This window comes from Labrus bergylta, chromosome 4 (assembly GCF_963930695.1).
Source record: "Labrus bergylta chromosome 4, fLabBer1.1, whole genome shotgun sequence".
Classification (NCBI taxonomy): domain Eukaryota; kingdom Metazoa; phylum Chordata; class Actinopteri; order Labriformes; family Labridae; genus Labrus; species Labrus bergylta.
In genome coordinates, this window is record NC_089198.1 from 28221931 (window position 1) to 28239928 (window position 17998).

The following is a 17998-nucleotide window of genomic DNA, read 5'->3' on the forward strand; positions in this document are numbered from 1 at the left end:
TACTGCCTGGATGTAAACCAGCACAGAGGACAGTAAACTAGCATTCAACCCGAGCATTGCCTAATCAAATTCAACGCAGACATGCAGATGTTAACCTGCAACGAGTACTGAAGGTCGGAGGTGCTAGCGATGCTACTGTTAGCCACGCTTGGCAAACCAAAGTGACATTGTATTAATCCACAGAGCGATGTCCGTCACTGAGTGCCACACATTTCCGCAGCATTTAAAAAAGCTGTAAATGCCATTACTGAAGAATGTGATGAACTGCCATGTTAAACTAAATGTGCGAAAGTGTGCCTGCTGTCTAAGTGTTTTATTTATTTTACACGAGGGGGACTAGTCTGAGTTAAAGTTTTTGTTTAATCCTCAGGGAAATAAATTGCATGGAGTATCCCTAACTCCGTCATCAAGACTATCCTCAGAGGAATTCAAAAGAAGCATGTTCCTATTGTCCTGTGTTCCTGCTTTCAAACAACTGCTTATTTCTTTAACTCAGTGATTCAGTGACCACAGACAACGTGTGGGCTTGTCCAGCTGTCCTGACTCGATGATCTGTTATTCCCATTCAGTCGTCCCACTGAGACCCCTCTGGGATGCAGCGTGCATAAAGGGACCACCACTCTCAGACAGGCTTACACTGTTTCAGCCCTTTCTGCTAAAAAAAGACGTCTTCATCACGGTCTGATCTGTCAGCTATGATAAGACACTCCCTCCATCTAACATCTGTAATCAGCCAATGATCTTTGAACCCCATTCTTTTCATGTTACCCAGGGTTACAAGGTCACTGACCTGCAATCAGCCTCAGGCAGGCTGGATTACGCCCTTGATTGCTTAGGTGGTCTTGACATATGTTGGCAGGAAAACTCCCTTTCTCACATTCTCATCTTAAAAAACGTGTTCGCGAAATGTTGGAGTATTTGTAAAGCAAAAATGTCTCACCATGTTTCCTTTAGGACCAGCTTGTCCATCGATTCCAGGAAGACCCTGAAAAGATCAGAATTTGCACAATTAAAGCTCCTGAGAGGAACCTTTTGTTCCCCCTGTGGACAAAAAAGAATCTCCTATTTCTTTGCTGATTATGTCCTGTACATGCATAGGTGATTTCTGAGAAAATATCTTCCCCTGCTTCTCTTTAAACAGTCAAACGTATCGCTTTTTCTGAATCTGTGATGTGGAAAATTAAAAAAAACAAAGTTTGACACCTACCTGGCAGCGGTAACAGGCTTCCAAAATTACAATACCAAAAGTTTTATCACTGACGGTCTTATTTGCTTTTGTAGGTCATAAAGAGGCTTCAGTATAAATCTCAGTCAGTTTCATAACCAGTTAAAAACTCCTCACAGGAACTATAAAGAAGCCATCTTATTGAGCCATAAAAGAAATTACAAAAAATACCAAATGAGTATTAACGTGTATAGGTAGGAGGTGTAGGGTGTACTTACACGCTGTCCACCAGGACCTGCAGTCCCTCTGGGGCCAAGCAGACCACGAGGACCCTGTGTTTTAGGACAAAAGGATGCAAAATTAAATCCTATGAAGACACATAAACAGGTAGTATTTTCAAGTGACTGTCTGAAACAGTGTGCTCTTTTCAGAAATAGGCAGGCAATAAAACACTGGCTGAACATTCTGTGCATCCCTAAATCTGGTTTGACAAACGTGTGTGAAACACTGCCCCCCTGTGGTCATTTACAGTAACTGCAGGTGCATTTCAGGGAATAAGCATAAAAAGGTTTTTTTTTTTATCTTAACATCTTAAGCACATTAACTCACTGCAATGACTGTGCTCCATTATTGTATGGACACTCTGCATGATGAAATGCTGTGCAACTATTTCTTTAAAAGGACAATGTTATTTTGAGTATGAGAGGGGGTTACCACTTCTCATGCAACTCTACGGCCCATTAGGACAGAACCAAGCGGACTAAGTCAGTTTCTCGAGGGTAATGAGAGTAAAACGCACGTTTACAAGTTCTATTTTCTGATCGCTTATTCAGAGCCATTCTCTCTTGGCAAGGTTGAGATTACAAACGCATCGGTCCTTGCAGAGAGGAATGTCACTTCATTAGGCTGTGTGAATAATCGCTAAAACGAATGAAGAGGAAGGAATGAAGGGGGGTGGGGCCTGTGGTAGCAGATGAACTAAGTAACATGATGGACATATATTCATTATAATCTAATCTTTTTTCCTGATTAAGAAGGATGCAGTTTTACAATCGTTTGCCAGCTAGTACTTAAATTCACTTACACCCTCTCCAGCCACACCTCTCTGTCCAACCTGGCCGTCTTCTCCCTTTGGAGAGAAAGAGAAAGAGTGAGTTTTCAAAGAATGCAGAGTTATCTTCCAGACGTTTAAGAACAAGAGTAAAGTGACGAGGTTGTGGATGTGCCACTCACTCGGGGGCCATCCTCTCCTGGAGATCCTGGAGGACCTGTAGATCCTAGTTCTCCCTGCAGAGACGAGATTGAAGGAAACGGAAATATCATCAAAGAGGAGGAGGGGCAGGTCACAAGAGACTCAACATGCAGTCATTTATTTTTTTAATAATATGGGTTAAATATACAGATTTATAAAAGACAGAAATGAAAAATGGCACCCAGAGCGCCTGTAATCTACAGTAGGCATAGTCACCACAATTGGCATGGACCTATGTGGTTTCCACTATTTTTAGTGTTCTATAAGGACTGGCCTACCTCTGGTGGCCCTGTAATTACTCAGTATAGGATAAGGCAGGACAGCCCGTCTAGAAATACCACTCTGTGATCTCCGTCCTCTCACTCTTTGGGTTCTTATATGCCCGCTTAAATTCCACAAACACCAAACTCAGCTCTCCATGCCGGGCTAAATGCAGCCCAAGTGGGTCTGGAGTCAGTCCAACCCTTTTTTTTTACAAGTGGGTCAAACGTCCTAATGAGTCAGAAATCTGCACAGAAGACGAATGGGAGGTGGCCTTTTGAACCGGCGTATCAGTCCTGATGCTACTGTAGAGGACTAGGTCTGTGATCAATGAGGATAATGTGTGTAAGAAATTAGAGACTGCAGATCTTATTTTTGGAGACAGATAACCTCTCATCATACTTACTCTGTGACCTTTCTCTCCGGGAAGACCGGGGAGGCCATCGAAACCTCTGTCACCCTGAATAGGGACAGAAGAATAAGGGTTAGCTCCATCACTCACTTTGGGATAAGCAGCCTTTTTCAAAAGCATCCAACTGACTCTCACTGGCTTCTTGGTGAGTGCTTTACCTTTGGCCCTGCCTCGCCTGGCATTCCTCGAGCCCCATCAGCGCCATTACGACCCTGAAAGACACACACAGATCACAATAGAAGTATATTCAATTATCTCAGATGGCTATAGAAGAGACGCTATATTGTTCTAACTAGTTTAGAGTTAAACAAACATGACTCTATTGATTAGAAATCATGCACAGACCCTTATTGAGAACAGCTGACTTCGGTGAAATCAAGCCATGTTTGAGAGTAGACTCTTTTCTTTTGGGCGAATGCAGCATTGATCTTATTGGCGTGATTTATTACAATTTGGGTGAATCCAAACATAATCTTCTGTTTCAAATCTGGAGATGAATCAATAAGAAAATAAAGTCTTTTGGTTGAGCTTCATTGGAAAGAAATCTTACCCTCTTTCCTGCTTTTCCTGGTACACCAGTAGGACCCTGGAGACCTCTGGGTCCCTATGGAGACAAACATAAATAACATTTTATGATTGTTTTAATGAACAAAGCAGAAAACCTGCTGTAGACTGACACAGCAGTGGAAGAACTGCAACATGTTTCAATATATAAAGTGAAGAAATGTGCAAAAGGAAATAGGTTCCCTGTGAGACAAAAAAAAAAATCTCTTCTCACCTGTGGTCCAGAATCGCCACTGTCACCTTTAAGACCAGAAGCTCCAGGACCTCCCTATGAAAAATAGACGTAAAAATAGCGAATGAACATGTCGGCACAAAAAGCTGAAGAACTGGAAATAATCACGGTTTGCCTAGTGATCAAATCCAGACTGAGAAAATTTAAGATTTGAAACTTGGATGTTAAAATACAAAATAAAGAAAGACTCTCTTGAACATCTTCATATGCGTATAAAAAAACTCCTCCAACATCAAAGACTTAATAGGATTGGTGTGAGATTCATTTGTTGATCGAGAACGCCATGGAGGCAGGGGTTGCGTGGAAGACACTCCCCAAACAAGAGGAAAGCTTCAGCCACAGATAATGTGGAATATGTCAATAAAGTGATTCTGTTTTCTAACAGTTAAATGTGTTCACAGAGGGACAGGAAGAGTGTGTTGTCTGCATGGCTGAGTGCATGCGTGTGTAAGGGTGCATGATGGGAAATGATAAAACGCTCGGGGAAGCTTGAACAGGAAAGAGCACTAATTGCCAAATGTGTTTTTCTTCAACTGTGAAATGAATGGGTGTTACATGAATTAGGTCAGTCGTGTTTGTGTGTTAGTGTGTGTGTGTGAAGAATGCTTTTTAAAAAATAAAATAAAATAAAAAAAACTCACCACAGGACCAGATCTTCCTGCCATGCCTGCTGGACCTGGAGGACCTCTCATAGCCAGCTGTGGATGAGATGGACAAGTACAACACTGGTCAGTCATCAATGTTTTAGTAACCAGGGGAAGTAATATGAGGACGACAACTTCACAAACTTCTGACAATAAAATTAATAGATTTTATTTATCACAAAATCAAGAAGCATCATGAACAGATTCACATTGTTTCAGGGATACCTTATTTTGTATTATTTATGTTGCGTGTTCAAGGAAAGGGGGTAAAGGGAAAGGGATGGATAAACCATGACATGATAATGCAGAGATATGATGACCTGCAACACTGGAAAAGACAAACTAAGTGAACGACAAAAAAACAGCAAAAATGAGAAAAACAAAAGAAAACAGTAAATATATATAGCTTAAGAGAAACGAGTGATCAGCATAAGGTGTCTGTGTATTAAAGTATAAAAAAATCTAGTATGGATATTATATGCTTTGTGTAATCCTTGTTATTTTAAGTGATGTAACATGAATTCCACTGACTGAGTTTAAAATCAAAGGGTATTAAGAAAAGAAAACACGATCAATAAAGCTTCTAATTAATTTTTTTTTATAGCGAGGAAGCTCATAATGTGCAAACTTTACTTAGTTCTTGTTTCAGGGTTTCACACCACTCTGGTCTTTTTTCTTCATCTGCCAACAACGTTGTCTGGAATTTATATGCAGCCTGATTAGAGAATGAGCGAATTTGCTCATTTAAAAAGGAAAGCAATTTATGCCCTGAGCTACATTTAAGGCCAAATTGCTCGTATAAGTTAGCATATTGGAATTGTGGCGGATAACTGCAGGTACAGCATGAGGTAACATTTCCTAAATAAAATAAAAAGAATCAAATAGTTTAACAAGATCAACAATTTTGTCCCTTTGGTTCCTTTAAACAATAAAAAAAAGTACAACTTCTGCCATGTTTTTTTTTCTTCTTTTTTTTCCTCTCTCGGGCCAAACCTCTGGCACCGAGGACAAATATAGAAAGGTGACAAGTGCTTTCAAGACATTACTAAACAGCAGTTCAGCAGTTCTGGCAGCCGTCCAGCTCCATAGAGTGTTGTGAATGTGTGAATATTGAGTGTTGGTGCGACTCATAATTATTTCCATGTGTTCTGCTTTAGATCACACCTTGCTTACAGCCACATAATTCAACCTGTTTTTCAACGCTGCTATGGTTATCAGGACCCCTGAGTGAGTGTGAACATCTGGTCTGTTTTTATATACTACCCAACCTAACACGGGTCCATATTTAAGAATTAAGAAGATTTATAGAGGGAGTGGGACTTGTCAATATGGATTCCTCCTTCCATCATTCATTGGATTTTTGTTAGAGTAAAATTACAGCTAATGAGACAGGATGGAGATGTAGAAAAACGTTGTAAAAGTTCCTCTAAACGGGGAAGGATCACATTGGGGATCACTTTTAGCACACAAACTTACCCTAGCCTGAGAAAGGATGGCCTGAGCCTGAGCTTCTTGGGCTGAAACCACAGGCCCCTTGTGTGACTCACCACCAGCACGGAACTGTGAACCACAAAACAAAACAAGAAACACAGTTAAACACAAATTCACTTGTCTCTTTTTACAGAGTGAGACATCATTTGGTCTCCCCTGGTGAGTTTGTTCAAACCTTTTTCTTAGTTAAGCCTGTAAAGCTGTCACCAAGTATCACACACACACACACACACACACACACACACACACACACACACACACACACACACACACACACACACACACACACACACACACACACATTCCCACACACACATTCCCACAAACACTCGCTGGCACACAATCGCAGGCAGCTCACACAGACAAATATGTGCCACTGGGCCTTTCAAAGCCTCAGTCACTGGTTCCACTCCGTTGCACTGGCTGACATTTACAAGGTAAGTGATTTGTTACCCAAAGAAAATAAGGTTGTGATCCCTTGGCCTGCTGGTGATGCTATGAGGTAAACTGACTAAATGAAGTAAGTTCAGCGGCGTGTGCTTGAGATGAAGGGTGTACAGTATGCGAGGGGAAATAGGACAGATGGCATTGTGGAAAGCGGCAGGACTTACTGGAAGCATCAGAATGGTACCTGGAGGACCAGGGACACCGTCTGAACCAGGAATACCAGGACGCCCTGGAGGACCCTGGAGCAACAACAGAGGGAGAGAGTTGATTTTTTTTACTCTTAACACAGATATCATGTAATATTGCATGTTTAAGAACACCAATATTCTTTAGGTCAGTCGTTTTGTAAAAAGTCATTATTACTACAAAAGGGCTTATACATTATTGTTGTGAACATACACATATTGTAATTATTGAATTTAATTATTGGCTTTTATTTGTTGTCTCAGCAATTGATTAGACACGGTGAACTAACAAATCTTGTTTATTTCTATAAATCAACAATTTGATTTAACTCCCCTGGTGCTGCAGTGCACATTGACAATGAAGAATAAAGTGATAACAGTACTAACAAACATCAAAATCTAATGTGTTCACAGGAAAGCACTTCTTCATCAACAATAGTTTTAACAGGAAGGTACTGCCCTACGCTGATGTTGTTTATTTTAAATAGTTAGCAGACTAATCCTGCTGAGAAGAATCAGACAGGGAGGGTTCAATGAGTAAAAGCAAAAACTGGGTTTTTCCATTAAGATGGTTTTGGGATGTTGCCTGCTGGATAGCACTGTCTTTATTGTAGGAATGAAAACACACAGCCAAGGATGACCCTGTGAGATAATAATCATAGAATTAAAGGGAAATGTTGATTTTCTATTCTTAGTGATAACTTTTACAGCAGACAGAAACATGTTTACAGCCTGGTTCATAAGACGTTTTTGGCGGGGGAGGGGAGTTAGTTTAGTTCCTTCTTAGTTTTTCCCCTAACGCATCAGTTTTGATTGTATTAAGGCATGCATACATCTTAATAAGTAGTCGATTGACAAGTGGGTATGTTGTAGCTGTTTGCCAGGAGGCTTAAGGTTCGCCTCAACTCCACGTCTTTGTTTCTAGTCTCATCAAAAGTTATGTGGAGTCAGCATTTCCAATAAGTGCGACTGCCATCGTTGGGCCTCGTGATGCCTTTTTACAAACCAATCGGTGATGCCCCTGAGACTACATTCATGTTTAATAATGTCTAAGGGGAACTATATCTATCTATATATACTATATATATAAAAATTACTATGTAAACATGTTTAAAAAGACTCTAACTTTAAGAATGTAAATAGTAGGATGTTAGAATCATTAGTTGGCATAAAAGGTCAAAGGACCAACTTTTCCTAAACAGAAGTTTAGCACAGGCCAAAACTCTTCTTTGCAGCTATTTTAACAGATGTATTCTAAACATATACCTTTTTTATTGGACCAAAAGTTTTTTTTAGTTTTTTTTTAGACTTTCCCCTGACAAACTAATGTGCATCAAAGGAGCCAAAGCAAATCATGGCATGAAACGTTGGCATATGGAGTAAAACAAATAGACAGCTGAATAACAACAGAGACTAGATTTTGATTTAATAAAGACAAAAGATGGTATACAAGAAGCTGAAGAGGGAGTAGTGCCCAGTGTTTCCAGAATCTATTTAACAGTCTTGTCATGTTCTGAAATCTCAAGACTGCTGGCTAAAATTGATGCCATGTGTTCCCATCTCCTTTTTCCACGAGGTGATAAATACCCTTCATAGAGCGACATCTAGCGTTAATGACGCCGTTACGTGGCTGAGAAAGTGATGTTTGAGTGGAAAAGAGGGAGACGGTGATTACGAGAGAAATGAGCCGATCAAATGTTAAGGCGGATACTACGCAAGGGAAAAACCACAACGTTTCAGAAACGAGACACTTTTAATCCCTCTGTCAATCCTCAGCAGGACGGCTTCTCATGGGAGGAAATGAAGGGAGGGGGAGAGACTTTTTGAGCAACAAATATTTTTCTTTTGATCACCTTCACTATGTGGAACAATAAGCCTTTTGTACGGGTGATGTCTGCTGGTCATACTGGGGGAGGCCTGTTGAGGTATTTTTGGTTGGCAATTAAAGGGTTAAAGAGAGAGAGAGAGAGAGAGAGAGAGAGAGAGAGAGAGAGAGAGAGAGAGAGAGAGAGAGAGAGACCAAATAGATGTGCAAAGAGGGCGATGAAAGAGGGGTGTGGGGCATCACGTTTGGGGAAAACAAGCTGACATCCAGCCTTCTGGAGGGGACAGGCACTTAGTCTGTGTCATCCAATCAATCAAGTAAAGGAGAGGAATCCCACGGTGGCGGGGGGAAAAAAAAAAGTTTTGAGAAACTCTAGGCTTCTACATATTTTATAGCAAACTCCTTGAACTGCTCACAAGTTCTGTAGCATTAACAACCCAGCTGGTTCCCAGAACTTCTCTTTGCTGGTATATTGACAGTTTATGGGCATCTAATTTCCCTGCACCAGTCTTTGCTAATCCCCCCTACTGCTGCTGCAGCAGTAAGCTGAGTCCAATTGTATTATTCATTTTATGGACTTTGGATAGTTTTTCACAGCTCTCAAATTAAGAAGTACAGACAAAAATAAGTTCTGAATACATTAAATTATATTCTGACTCCCATAACTCCATAAGTAGAATGAAAAGCTAAAGTTGTGATAGTATTATGGTATGTGTTTGAGCACTTCTAGCAATAGAAAATAAGAAAATGTTTTGGTGCATAAACAACATATGTGGGATCAAATATGGGAAATTCACCTTTTAGTCAAGTAAAATGTTTTGTTTCATTTTTAATGTAAAACAGTGAACAGAGAACGAGTGGCAGATCTTTTCAGAAACATCTGTTATCAGCTGTGAAACAAGGCCAACTTTTACTCACCCTCTCTCCGTGATCTCCTGCGGGACCTGGGGGACCCTGCAATCCTGAGGTACCAGGAAGACCCTGAGAGATTACACACACACACACACAGACGCACATACACTTAGAATATTATACCCCACACTTCTGCTAACCAGCATTCCCACCACAGACAGCCCAATACTTCCTGTGCATAGGCCAACAAAGACAGACGCAAAGACACGGGTTCAAAAAGAAATAAGCTTCAAAATAAAACAGACCCCAAGACCCCCCCTTCTTTCTCTCTCCTGCACTCTCTCTCTCTCTCACACACACACACACACACAGAGGTACACATTCACGCACAAATACACATTTTGACTGTCTCTCCCAACTCAAGCTTCACTGGCGATCAGGGCTGATGCTCTTTCCATAAAGACATTTTTTCCCTCTTTAGCTGTTCTCCATCTGTGGAAGGCAGACAGGAGGGTGGGAGAACGTGATACTCACTGCTTGGCCGGGAGCTCCTTGGGGTCCTTCTATAAGCATCCCCTGAAAAAGGAAAAAGTGGATACAGTAGCATTATAGAGCAGCCTGTGAATCCACAGGCAATGGAGAATGTGAGGAAAATGAGAGCTAATGGTTGCTTTGCGTTTGAGGTTGAAGAGTTTACTTATAGCTACAAGCACAAGATGTTAACAATGCCTCAGCTATCTGATGTTCTCTTCTATAATGAGGGTGTGTGGTAAAAGATTTGGATGAGAGCCTGTGGTGGTACATATGGTATGGGAGGAGAGACGTTAACTGCAGCTGCTATTTCAGTCAATGTTTAGCCTGTAGTGGTGAATTGTATAGCTTTACTCTTTGAAAAACAGTGTACTGTTGGATTTTGTGTAGACAAATAAGATCAAAGATGTCTTTAATCATCAGGAGGGAAGATAGTCTTGGTTGTTAACTACTTTTGGTGAAATAAACATCCTTCTCATTAAATCCAGTGACAGTGAAACTAAAAATAAATCAAAATTAAATAAATCTGGACCTAAATTACTAAATAAGAAAGAGTTTCTCTTTAAATGTTTTGTGTTTTTTGTTAGTTTTTTGTTTGTTGTGTCAGTGTTGAGAAAGCTAACTAGCATGCAAGCTTTAAGCAAATTACGCCATTACATCAAGTTGTCTTGCTTGCTGTTCCATAGCTCGCTAGCTAACTCATTAAATAGGAAGCTAGAAAAGTTTAGATAGATAGATAGATAGATAGATAGATAGATAGATAGATAGATAATTGATATTTCTAACATGAACAACTGCAAGGAAGTACATGTTAGCATGCAAGTTATATAGGGAAATTTTAAATATTCCTAAACATTTCAATGTCTTGAAGAAAGCTTGCATTTCCTTCTTAAAAGTGAGATATTAAGTTTAGATTCATGACATTTCATAAAAACACCCTAAGGCATCACTTACTGGCTCAATGACGGCAGGTTCACCTTTCTCTCCTTTTTCTCCCAGGTAACTTTGACCTCCAGTCACCTATGGATATCAAAGAGACTGGGTGAGCTTTTATACAGGAAGAGGACAGACATTTATAAGTCAGAGCACCCATAGTCTGAAAACCAAAAATGGAAATTCTGAGGATAGTGGGTAGCAGCAGATGTCCCGTCCTGTTGGGTGTCTTCTCTTTTATAGAGGTTACTTAATACACCAACAAAACAGCTAAGAAAAGCTCAGCAAAATGCTGACTAGTGCTCTACATGCTTTATAGGATTTATGTAGTTGACAAGTCGAGAAGCAATTTTTTTATGCTTCTGGAAAAATAAACCTCAAGACTCATTTTTCAAGAAGCTATAATTTAGACTTTGGCCTGACTCCTACTTATTAAGCTTTCTTAAAGCCAGGAACTGCAAAAAAGACCCCAACTGTGCACAAGCACAGAGGTCGTCACCTGACACTATCCATACAATGACTTCACATGAGAGGAATTCACAAACCACCTACAGCAGTGTGTCCAAAAACCAACTAGATTGTCACAGTTTAGCCTGAAGAGCTAACTCTTTTTTTTTAAAGTCATAGTAAGGGCTGCGGTGTCCTGAGTGTTTTAAAGTGGAGAGCTCTAATAGAGTGGTTCAGTTTAACCAAAAACAGACAGATGGCAGGCCAACATCCAGACAGGGACTGTGTCTCTTCCTGTCTCTGAGAATCTGGATCCTGAGGCAAGGAAGAAGGGCTGGAAACAAGCCATGGTAGACACTAGTCAGCAGATATTGCTGTCTAGTTTTAAAAAAATGGATCTTGATGGATTTGATGAAAAAAAACATTTGCAAATGACTTAGTTAGTCATCAGGTAGTTTAAACAGATCACTGGTGGGATAACACAGGGCGGAGCATCTCTTTGATAAACAGCAGAGGTCACTGAGGCCTAGAGGTTATGGAGGGCATGAATGCACTGACAGATGGGTTGACATCTGTTTATCTGTAGGAGACTTAGATCGACAGGGTGTACGCTTGTGTTCACTGGTGTATTTGTGTTTGCTGCATGTGCACACAGAAAGCTCCAAGCTATAACCCAATACCATGAGAAACAACAAACTAAATGTGCACCACAAACAACCCATCAAAGAAATGCCACCAGCATCTTTCCACATTCCTGACCACAATTTCAGTACTCCACCCCCCCCCACCCCCCCCACCCCCCCCACCCCCCATCCAAACCACTCCAGTACTTACGCTGCTTTCTCTGAAGTCTGTCTCCGCTGGTACACCAGGACCAAACTCTTCCTCGTATGTTGATGTGGGCTTGGTGTCAGTCGGGCCGTATTCGCCATAATCACCATATTCGTATGGCTTATCGACAAACTCTTTGTTGTCATATTCCTTCAGGTCGTATTCCTTGAACTCGTAGACGTCAGTGGCAGGATCCACCTTCTCTTCGGTTTCCACTGGGGCAGCGGTTTCCACGGCAACGGTGGGGTCCGCCCCGACCTGTTCAACACCGGTGATGTAATCATCCACTATTTCCTCTTCAAAGGTCTGGGAGGATCCAGGCATCGGGAAGAGATGGAGGGGGTTAGATGGGAATGAATATGGAAGTTTGGTTAGTGAAACAAAACCGTGTGAACAGTTTAAATGATTCACATGTTGTTCTATAACATAAGTCACAGTAAAGACATTAGTATCTAACACCAAAATATACCAAATTATTGTACCAAAACTAAGTGAAACTCCTCAGCAGAATTTTAACTTGAATCATAAACGATAAGAATTGTTTCCAGGAAAAAGATTGTCTGTCCCGAACAACAAAGTTCTAATAAAGTAAAAAGTAAATAGTTTGACTGCATGGAAAAACTGTATGCTGTAAAATCACAGTATGATAGATTAGTAAATTACACAGCATAACTAATAATATTTAAATCTTATTTAAGATGTCAAATGCAAACAATAACTCGCAAGGACTATATAAGTTCGAAGAAAGTGAAAAATTTGTATAAAACGCTGCTTTTCATCGAGTGAAACAGTTACTGTAAGCATAGTGTTTATGCAGTTAAAATTCTGTTTCCACACAATTCGAGGCAATGAGAAATTGCACAGGAGCAATTGCAATGGGATTAACATGATACTGGTTGTTTATCAAACATCTCTTAGTTTGTGGAAAGATGTCAATCATTGTTACATCCAAAAGCAAATAAATACTGAGAGTCTCTTGAGGGAAACTTTTATGCAAACTAGCATTTCTAGGCATGCACTCTTCTGTCAGTTTTAAGTTGCTGCGCACACATTCGAATTGTGCAATCTCTGTAGAAAAAGCTTGTTATCGAGCAGGATGCAAAGAGCTGTTGTTCACTTAATGGGATCTTATCATCGTTGTTTGTTGGTGGAGTTAGGTTATGCATTCTGTCGAGTTGACTGACGCTGATTTATCCACCTCAAGGTATATCACAATGCAAATCTGCAGACATTAAGTTAGCAGAGCACACAGCCGTATTGTTTTGGTTTAGCCTCCAAATGTTCCTCATTACGCTGTGTGTTATGTGATGGTTAAGCAAAAAATTGGGAGAGGATCTGCCAAACTCAGGATAAGGCAGTAACAAAGGGGATGAGTCTGTTTACTGATTTTCCATTGGTCACAGTTCATTAACAGACAAAGTTTTCCTGCTTCAGTTTTTAATCCATACTCTGGTTTGATGGCAGCAGTTTCCCATTGAAATCAAGGAGAAGACTGATCTTGTTCTTACTGAGGCTTTGTTGGCTTTCAACCTCATTGAGGCAATTTGGTTGTTTTGAAGCAGTAGGAGTTTTACAGAAATTCCATAATAATAGAGAAAGTACATACATTGGAATGTGAATGTTAATTGGATAATATAAGTCTGTAATGCTGAGAGAAATGTTCCTAAAATTAAAAAAGCTTGTCCCACCATGAGAGTTTGAACTAGCGCCTGTGGTCAAAAAACTGTCACTGTCAAATAAATCAATATAAGATACTTATGAATAATAAATAAGATACTTATGTCTAGTTATAAAAATGAAAGACAGTGTTAATAAAATACAATCTGTACATGGTATTAAGTTAAATAGAGATTCACTATAGCGCTCATCATTTTCACAGCTTGTGACTCTCGTGTGACTCTAATGAGATCAGATTCTTAATTATTATCATTATTTTAGGATTAAGGGATTGGGGAAGGACATGCGGGGAAGGAGCCACAAGGCATATTCGAAACCTCAAATGACTATCGATCACTCAACTCATTTCATGTAAACGGGTAAAATCTCTGTTAACAAAATGAAGACATAATTATTTCCTGATCTTTTAGGGGGAAAAACAATCAATTTAAAAAAGTTACCTGTCCTTTCTCGGCGTTCTCAGTCGGAGTTTCAGGCTGACTTCCATCCACTGTGGTGTAGTCATACTCACCCGTGTAGAAGTCTCCACCCACATTCGTCTGAAATTGGCGACAATAGCACACAAACAGAATTTTTTTCAATCAGAGATTGGTAAATTAATGTTTAGGCTGCATTCAAGAGCTTTAACTAAAGCACATGTCAAGTTTGTGACTTTCCAGATAAACAAGCTGGTAACAGATATGAGAGGGATGCATTTTAGTGAATGTAGACCAGTGTTTCTCAACTGGTTTAGCTTCAGGACCTGTCACCAACTCCTGCATGAAAAATAGTGACCCAAATTTCTGATATTTTTCAACTAATCAGAGTTGTTTGATTAACCGTGCAGTTTGACAGATGTAAAAAAAAAAGTGCTTCATATACTTTGTGGCACTTTTTTTCCTACAAGGCATACATTCATGACCCACTTTTGGGTCCCGACCCACCAGTTGAGTAGCACTGATATAGACCATATGATATCAAAGTCATGATATGTTCAAAATGTGCACCGCTTGCAAGCAGGGTAAAGAAAAGTTGAATGTGAAACATACGGGAAAAGTCGTGCAAAAGGTGGATAAAATGAGATTAATAGAGAAAAAAACGAAGACTTAAAACCAGAGGAAAGGGATGGATACGTTTGCATGACTGTATAAGTCAGTGTTACCTCAGCCTTGGCTCCTTCAGTTGGTGGAGCGTCAGTGGTAATCCCTCCTTCAGAGTAGTCATAGAACTCACCATAGTCATAGTTAGTGTACTGTAGGGAAACAGTGACGGAAACCAACCCATTAATGCGTGCAATCATGTAAATAAGGTCAGTTATTTACATCGCTCATGGGAGCTTATTCTCCAAAGTGTTTACCACTAATTGTAAACTATTGTAATATTTGTGTCATCCTGCTTTTTAGAAATAACATGGTACAATTATGTCACATCCATATCAGGTAGCTGAACAGTTTTGCATATGGATGACAACAGAAACCCAGTAATGCAACCCCCACATGACCTCTTGAAAGGTTCATGTGTGTAACAAAGAGTACAGTCATTAAGGCTCTGGTTTGCTCCTAACAGGATGTCTCAGGGTTAATGTGGTGCCAGTGAAAACCTATCAGCCTGTACCACTTAATTTTGTAAGCCAAGAATGGCCCCTGGGTTTCATTAATGTGCCCGTTAACATTTACATTAAGATCCCCTGACTAATCCCATGTTGGTAAATTACGGGGAACATACCGACTATTAGCAGAGGGTAGAACCACTGTTGGTTTACACCAGGCTCTGTAAAAACATGTGTTACCTTACTCTTTTTTTTTTCTTTCTTTTTAGCTCCAAAGCATTTCATCAAGTTATTATGTGGTCTGTTTTCTCTATTATCTATCTTGCAGTTTACATTTTTACCTGACCCACAAGAGAGGAGACATCATAATAAACACCATGCATGAGACCGATGTCAGAATAATAGTTCAACATAGTAGTCAGCAAATATCTCTTTTTTCATGAGAGTTAAGTAAGAGGAACAAAACCACAGGTAGATCCTGCCTGTGATTATTAAGTCGAAGCCAGGAGGACAGTTAGCTTAGTTTAGATTAAAGATTTTTAAAATCTTCACAGATGTTAGAAAGGGGAGAGACCCCACACATGATGACAAATAATCAAACAATAGTTTGGTTCCTATACTGTGTAGATAGATAGCAACAGTAAGACCAAAACAGCACACCCCAGATTCCATTATTCTTTTAAATCATGACACTATGTGAAGAACTTAAGATTCATACTGACATTCCTTTTTATTCTACTGCCACTAACACTGTCAAAAAGAAAAAAGAGCTTGTGATTAAGTTAACAGACCAGCCCCTGATATGCATCGCTCTATCAGCTCAGGGATAAATATTAGTCCCTGGACAACTGCTAAGCTCATAAAAATAATACAAGATCCTCCGACCTGCTGCAGTGCTGGCCAGGCCTTCGTTCAGTGGTCCAGAGAGAGAGAGAGAGAGGTCACACAAGAGAGAAGTCCTGGCCAGACTTACTTTAGACTCACAGAGAGGAGAGCAGGAGAGGGTCAGAGAGAAATATAGAGAAAAAGATAGAAAGGGAAGGAAGGATTTATAATGATTTATGGCGTTGAAATGCTTGGCCGAGCTGAAGGCCTTCACCACAGCCTCGGATGAAAGGCCTAAATATTGAAGTGTGCTCATAAAAAAAAGAAAAAAAAGAAGCTCCCCCTTCCTCCTCCTGCATCACCCCCTCTTCCTCTTTTGAACCCAGCTGCAGACATGTGGCTGCACAGGCGGCAGCCTTCAGGTCAAGGAAGATCTTCAGAGGCTACGGTCAAAGCCACGCTCCACGCTTTGTGGAATTGTGGAGGACTGGTTAAATAAAATTGAGGAGGTAGGTCAGGACCACATTGTAAACACAAACACTTTATGGTAAAAGAGTAAGCTGTGTAATTTCAACCCCACAAAGAAAGATTTGTCCGATAGAGGAAGTATTCTTTGTGTGCATCAGGAAATTAATTGGTTAAAATACTCAGCTGGAATGTAAGAATACATTCCTCTTGTAACTTTGCAGAAAGTATGAATTATCCAGATTTTCAGCGCTCCTCCGTCCAAATTGCTCCCTACTGTCTATTAAGAATCGACAAGCTCCTTGTCTTGGCTTTGAAAAGTCACTGGATGATGAAGCAATACTTTCCAGGACATGGTACCCACTGTACAGCCAATAATTTCAAACACAGAACCAGCTCCTGATTTTCTTCTTTTTTTTTTCTAGATCCAATGTCTACTTTTCCAGGTATTGGGAGCCTAGCTGGGGAAGGAAAAGCTTATATTTCCCTGGGAGTCTGGGCAGAGTCTGCAGAACTCGTTAGTGATATAAATCACGGGGCCACTCCAAAGTGGGCTCAGACTTCGTGGCAGGGAAAAAGAGAAAAAAGTTTCCAGTGTGAGCTCATCAGTTATTCAGTGAAGTACTGAAGCAAAATGTCATCTGACAAAAAAAAAAAGAAGAAGCATAAAACAGCAAAATAACAAAAGAAGATGATGAAAAAAAAGGCACTGTATTTCAATGACGAGATCTGGCTAAGGAGTTCTACAATGTTTTGGAGCCGGTGGAAATAAAGGAATTTGAGAAGATGAGTTCAAATGCCACAATGCTCTGATCAGTCGGCTAAAATACTGAACTAGGAAAGAGTGGATTAGAGGTGATAGAAGCTTCTATCTGTTAGTTAACATTAAGGAACACACAATTTGCAGACAACATTGACTATTTTTGTGTTTCTAACAGACTGAAACTGCACTGATAAAACCAGGTCAAAGGTTTTCTACTATTATTATTAACATCTGTCACTGTGATAGACGTTTATGAAAAGTTTGTGTTTGGTGTTCAGGAGAAAAAGGTTCAAAATGGGGGTTGGAAAAGGTTAAACTTGCCGTGTTTGGCAGGTGGTGTTCAAATAGGTTGTACCACAGCTACATATTTTTACATAACTTATTAATCCTCAAACCACTCCTTCTTTTCTAAAATGTTTTTTTTTGTCGTTATTTTTTTCCATTGACAGTGCTCTTCACAGCTCTGTTCTCCAGGGGTGTGAAGTTTTGTTTTTGGATGTCATTACTAATTTGATTGAAGAAATACCTGCGCAGGCTGACAGTAGAAGAAGAATAACAGCTGTTACTCTATGTCTCTTTCACTTTAGCTCTCATGTTTTTGCTTTACTCCATTTGTTTTTTTCTGGGGATATCTACAGAATACTGAGAGTGAAGGGCTGACCAGGGAT

At 40.1% G+C, this 17998-nt stretch overlaps 1 protein-coding gene across 4 annotated transcripts in view; it reads right to left on the reverse strand.

Annotated features, from left to right (window-relative positions):
- LOC109981185 (collagen alpha-1(XI) chain) overlaps positions 1-17998 on the reverse strand; it is a 91399-nt gene that overhangs the window by 49711 nt on the left and 23690 nt on the right. For all 4 annotated transcript variants that reach the window (XM_029276412.2, XM_065954308.1, XM_020629874.3 and 1 more), the window contains exons 6-22: positions 14891-14980; positions 14190-14288; positions 12076-12378; positions 10816-10881; positions 9865-9906; positions 9397-9459; positions 6633-6707; positions 6007-6090; positions 4528-4584; positions 3869-3922; positions 3641-3694; positions 3249-3302; positions 3085-3138; positions 2399-2452; positions 2250-2294; positions 1444-1497; positions 941-985 (exon numbers count right to left, since the gene is read on the reverse strand). In XM_029276412.2, the coding sequence (XP_029132245.2) occupies positions 941-985; positions 1444-1497; positions 2250-2294; positions 2399-2452; positions 3085-3138; positions 3249-3302; positions 3641-3694; positions 3869-3922; positions 4528-4584; positions 6007-6090; positions 6633-6707; positions 9397-9459; positions 9865-9906; positions 10816-10881; positions 12076-12378; positions 14190-14288; positions 14891-14980 (1293 nt within the window). The remainder of the gene's footprint in view (positions 1-940; positions 986-1443; positions 1498-2249; positions 2295-2398; positions 2453-3084; positions 3139-3248; positions 3303-3640; positions 3695-3868; positions 3923-4527; positions 4585-6006; positions 6091-6632; positions 6708-9396; positions 9460-9864; positions 9907-10815; positions 10882-12075; positions 12379-14189; positions 14289-14890; positions 14981-17998) is intronic.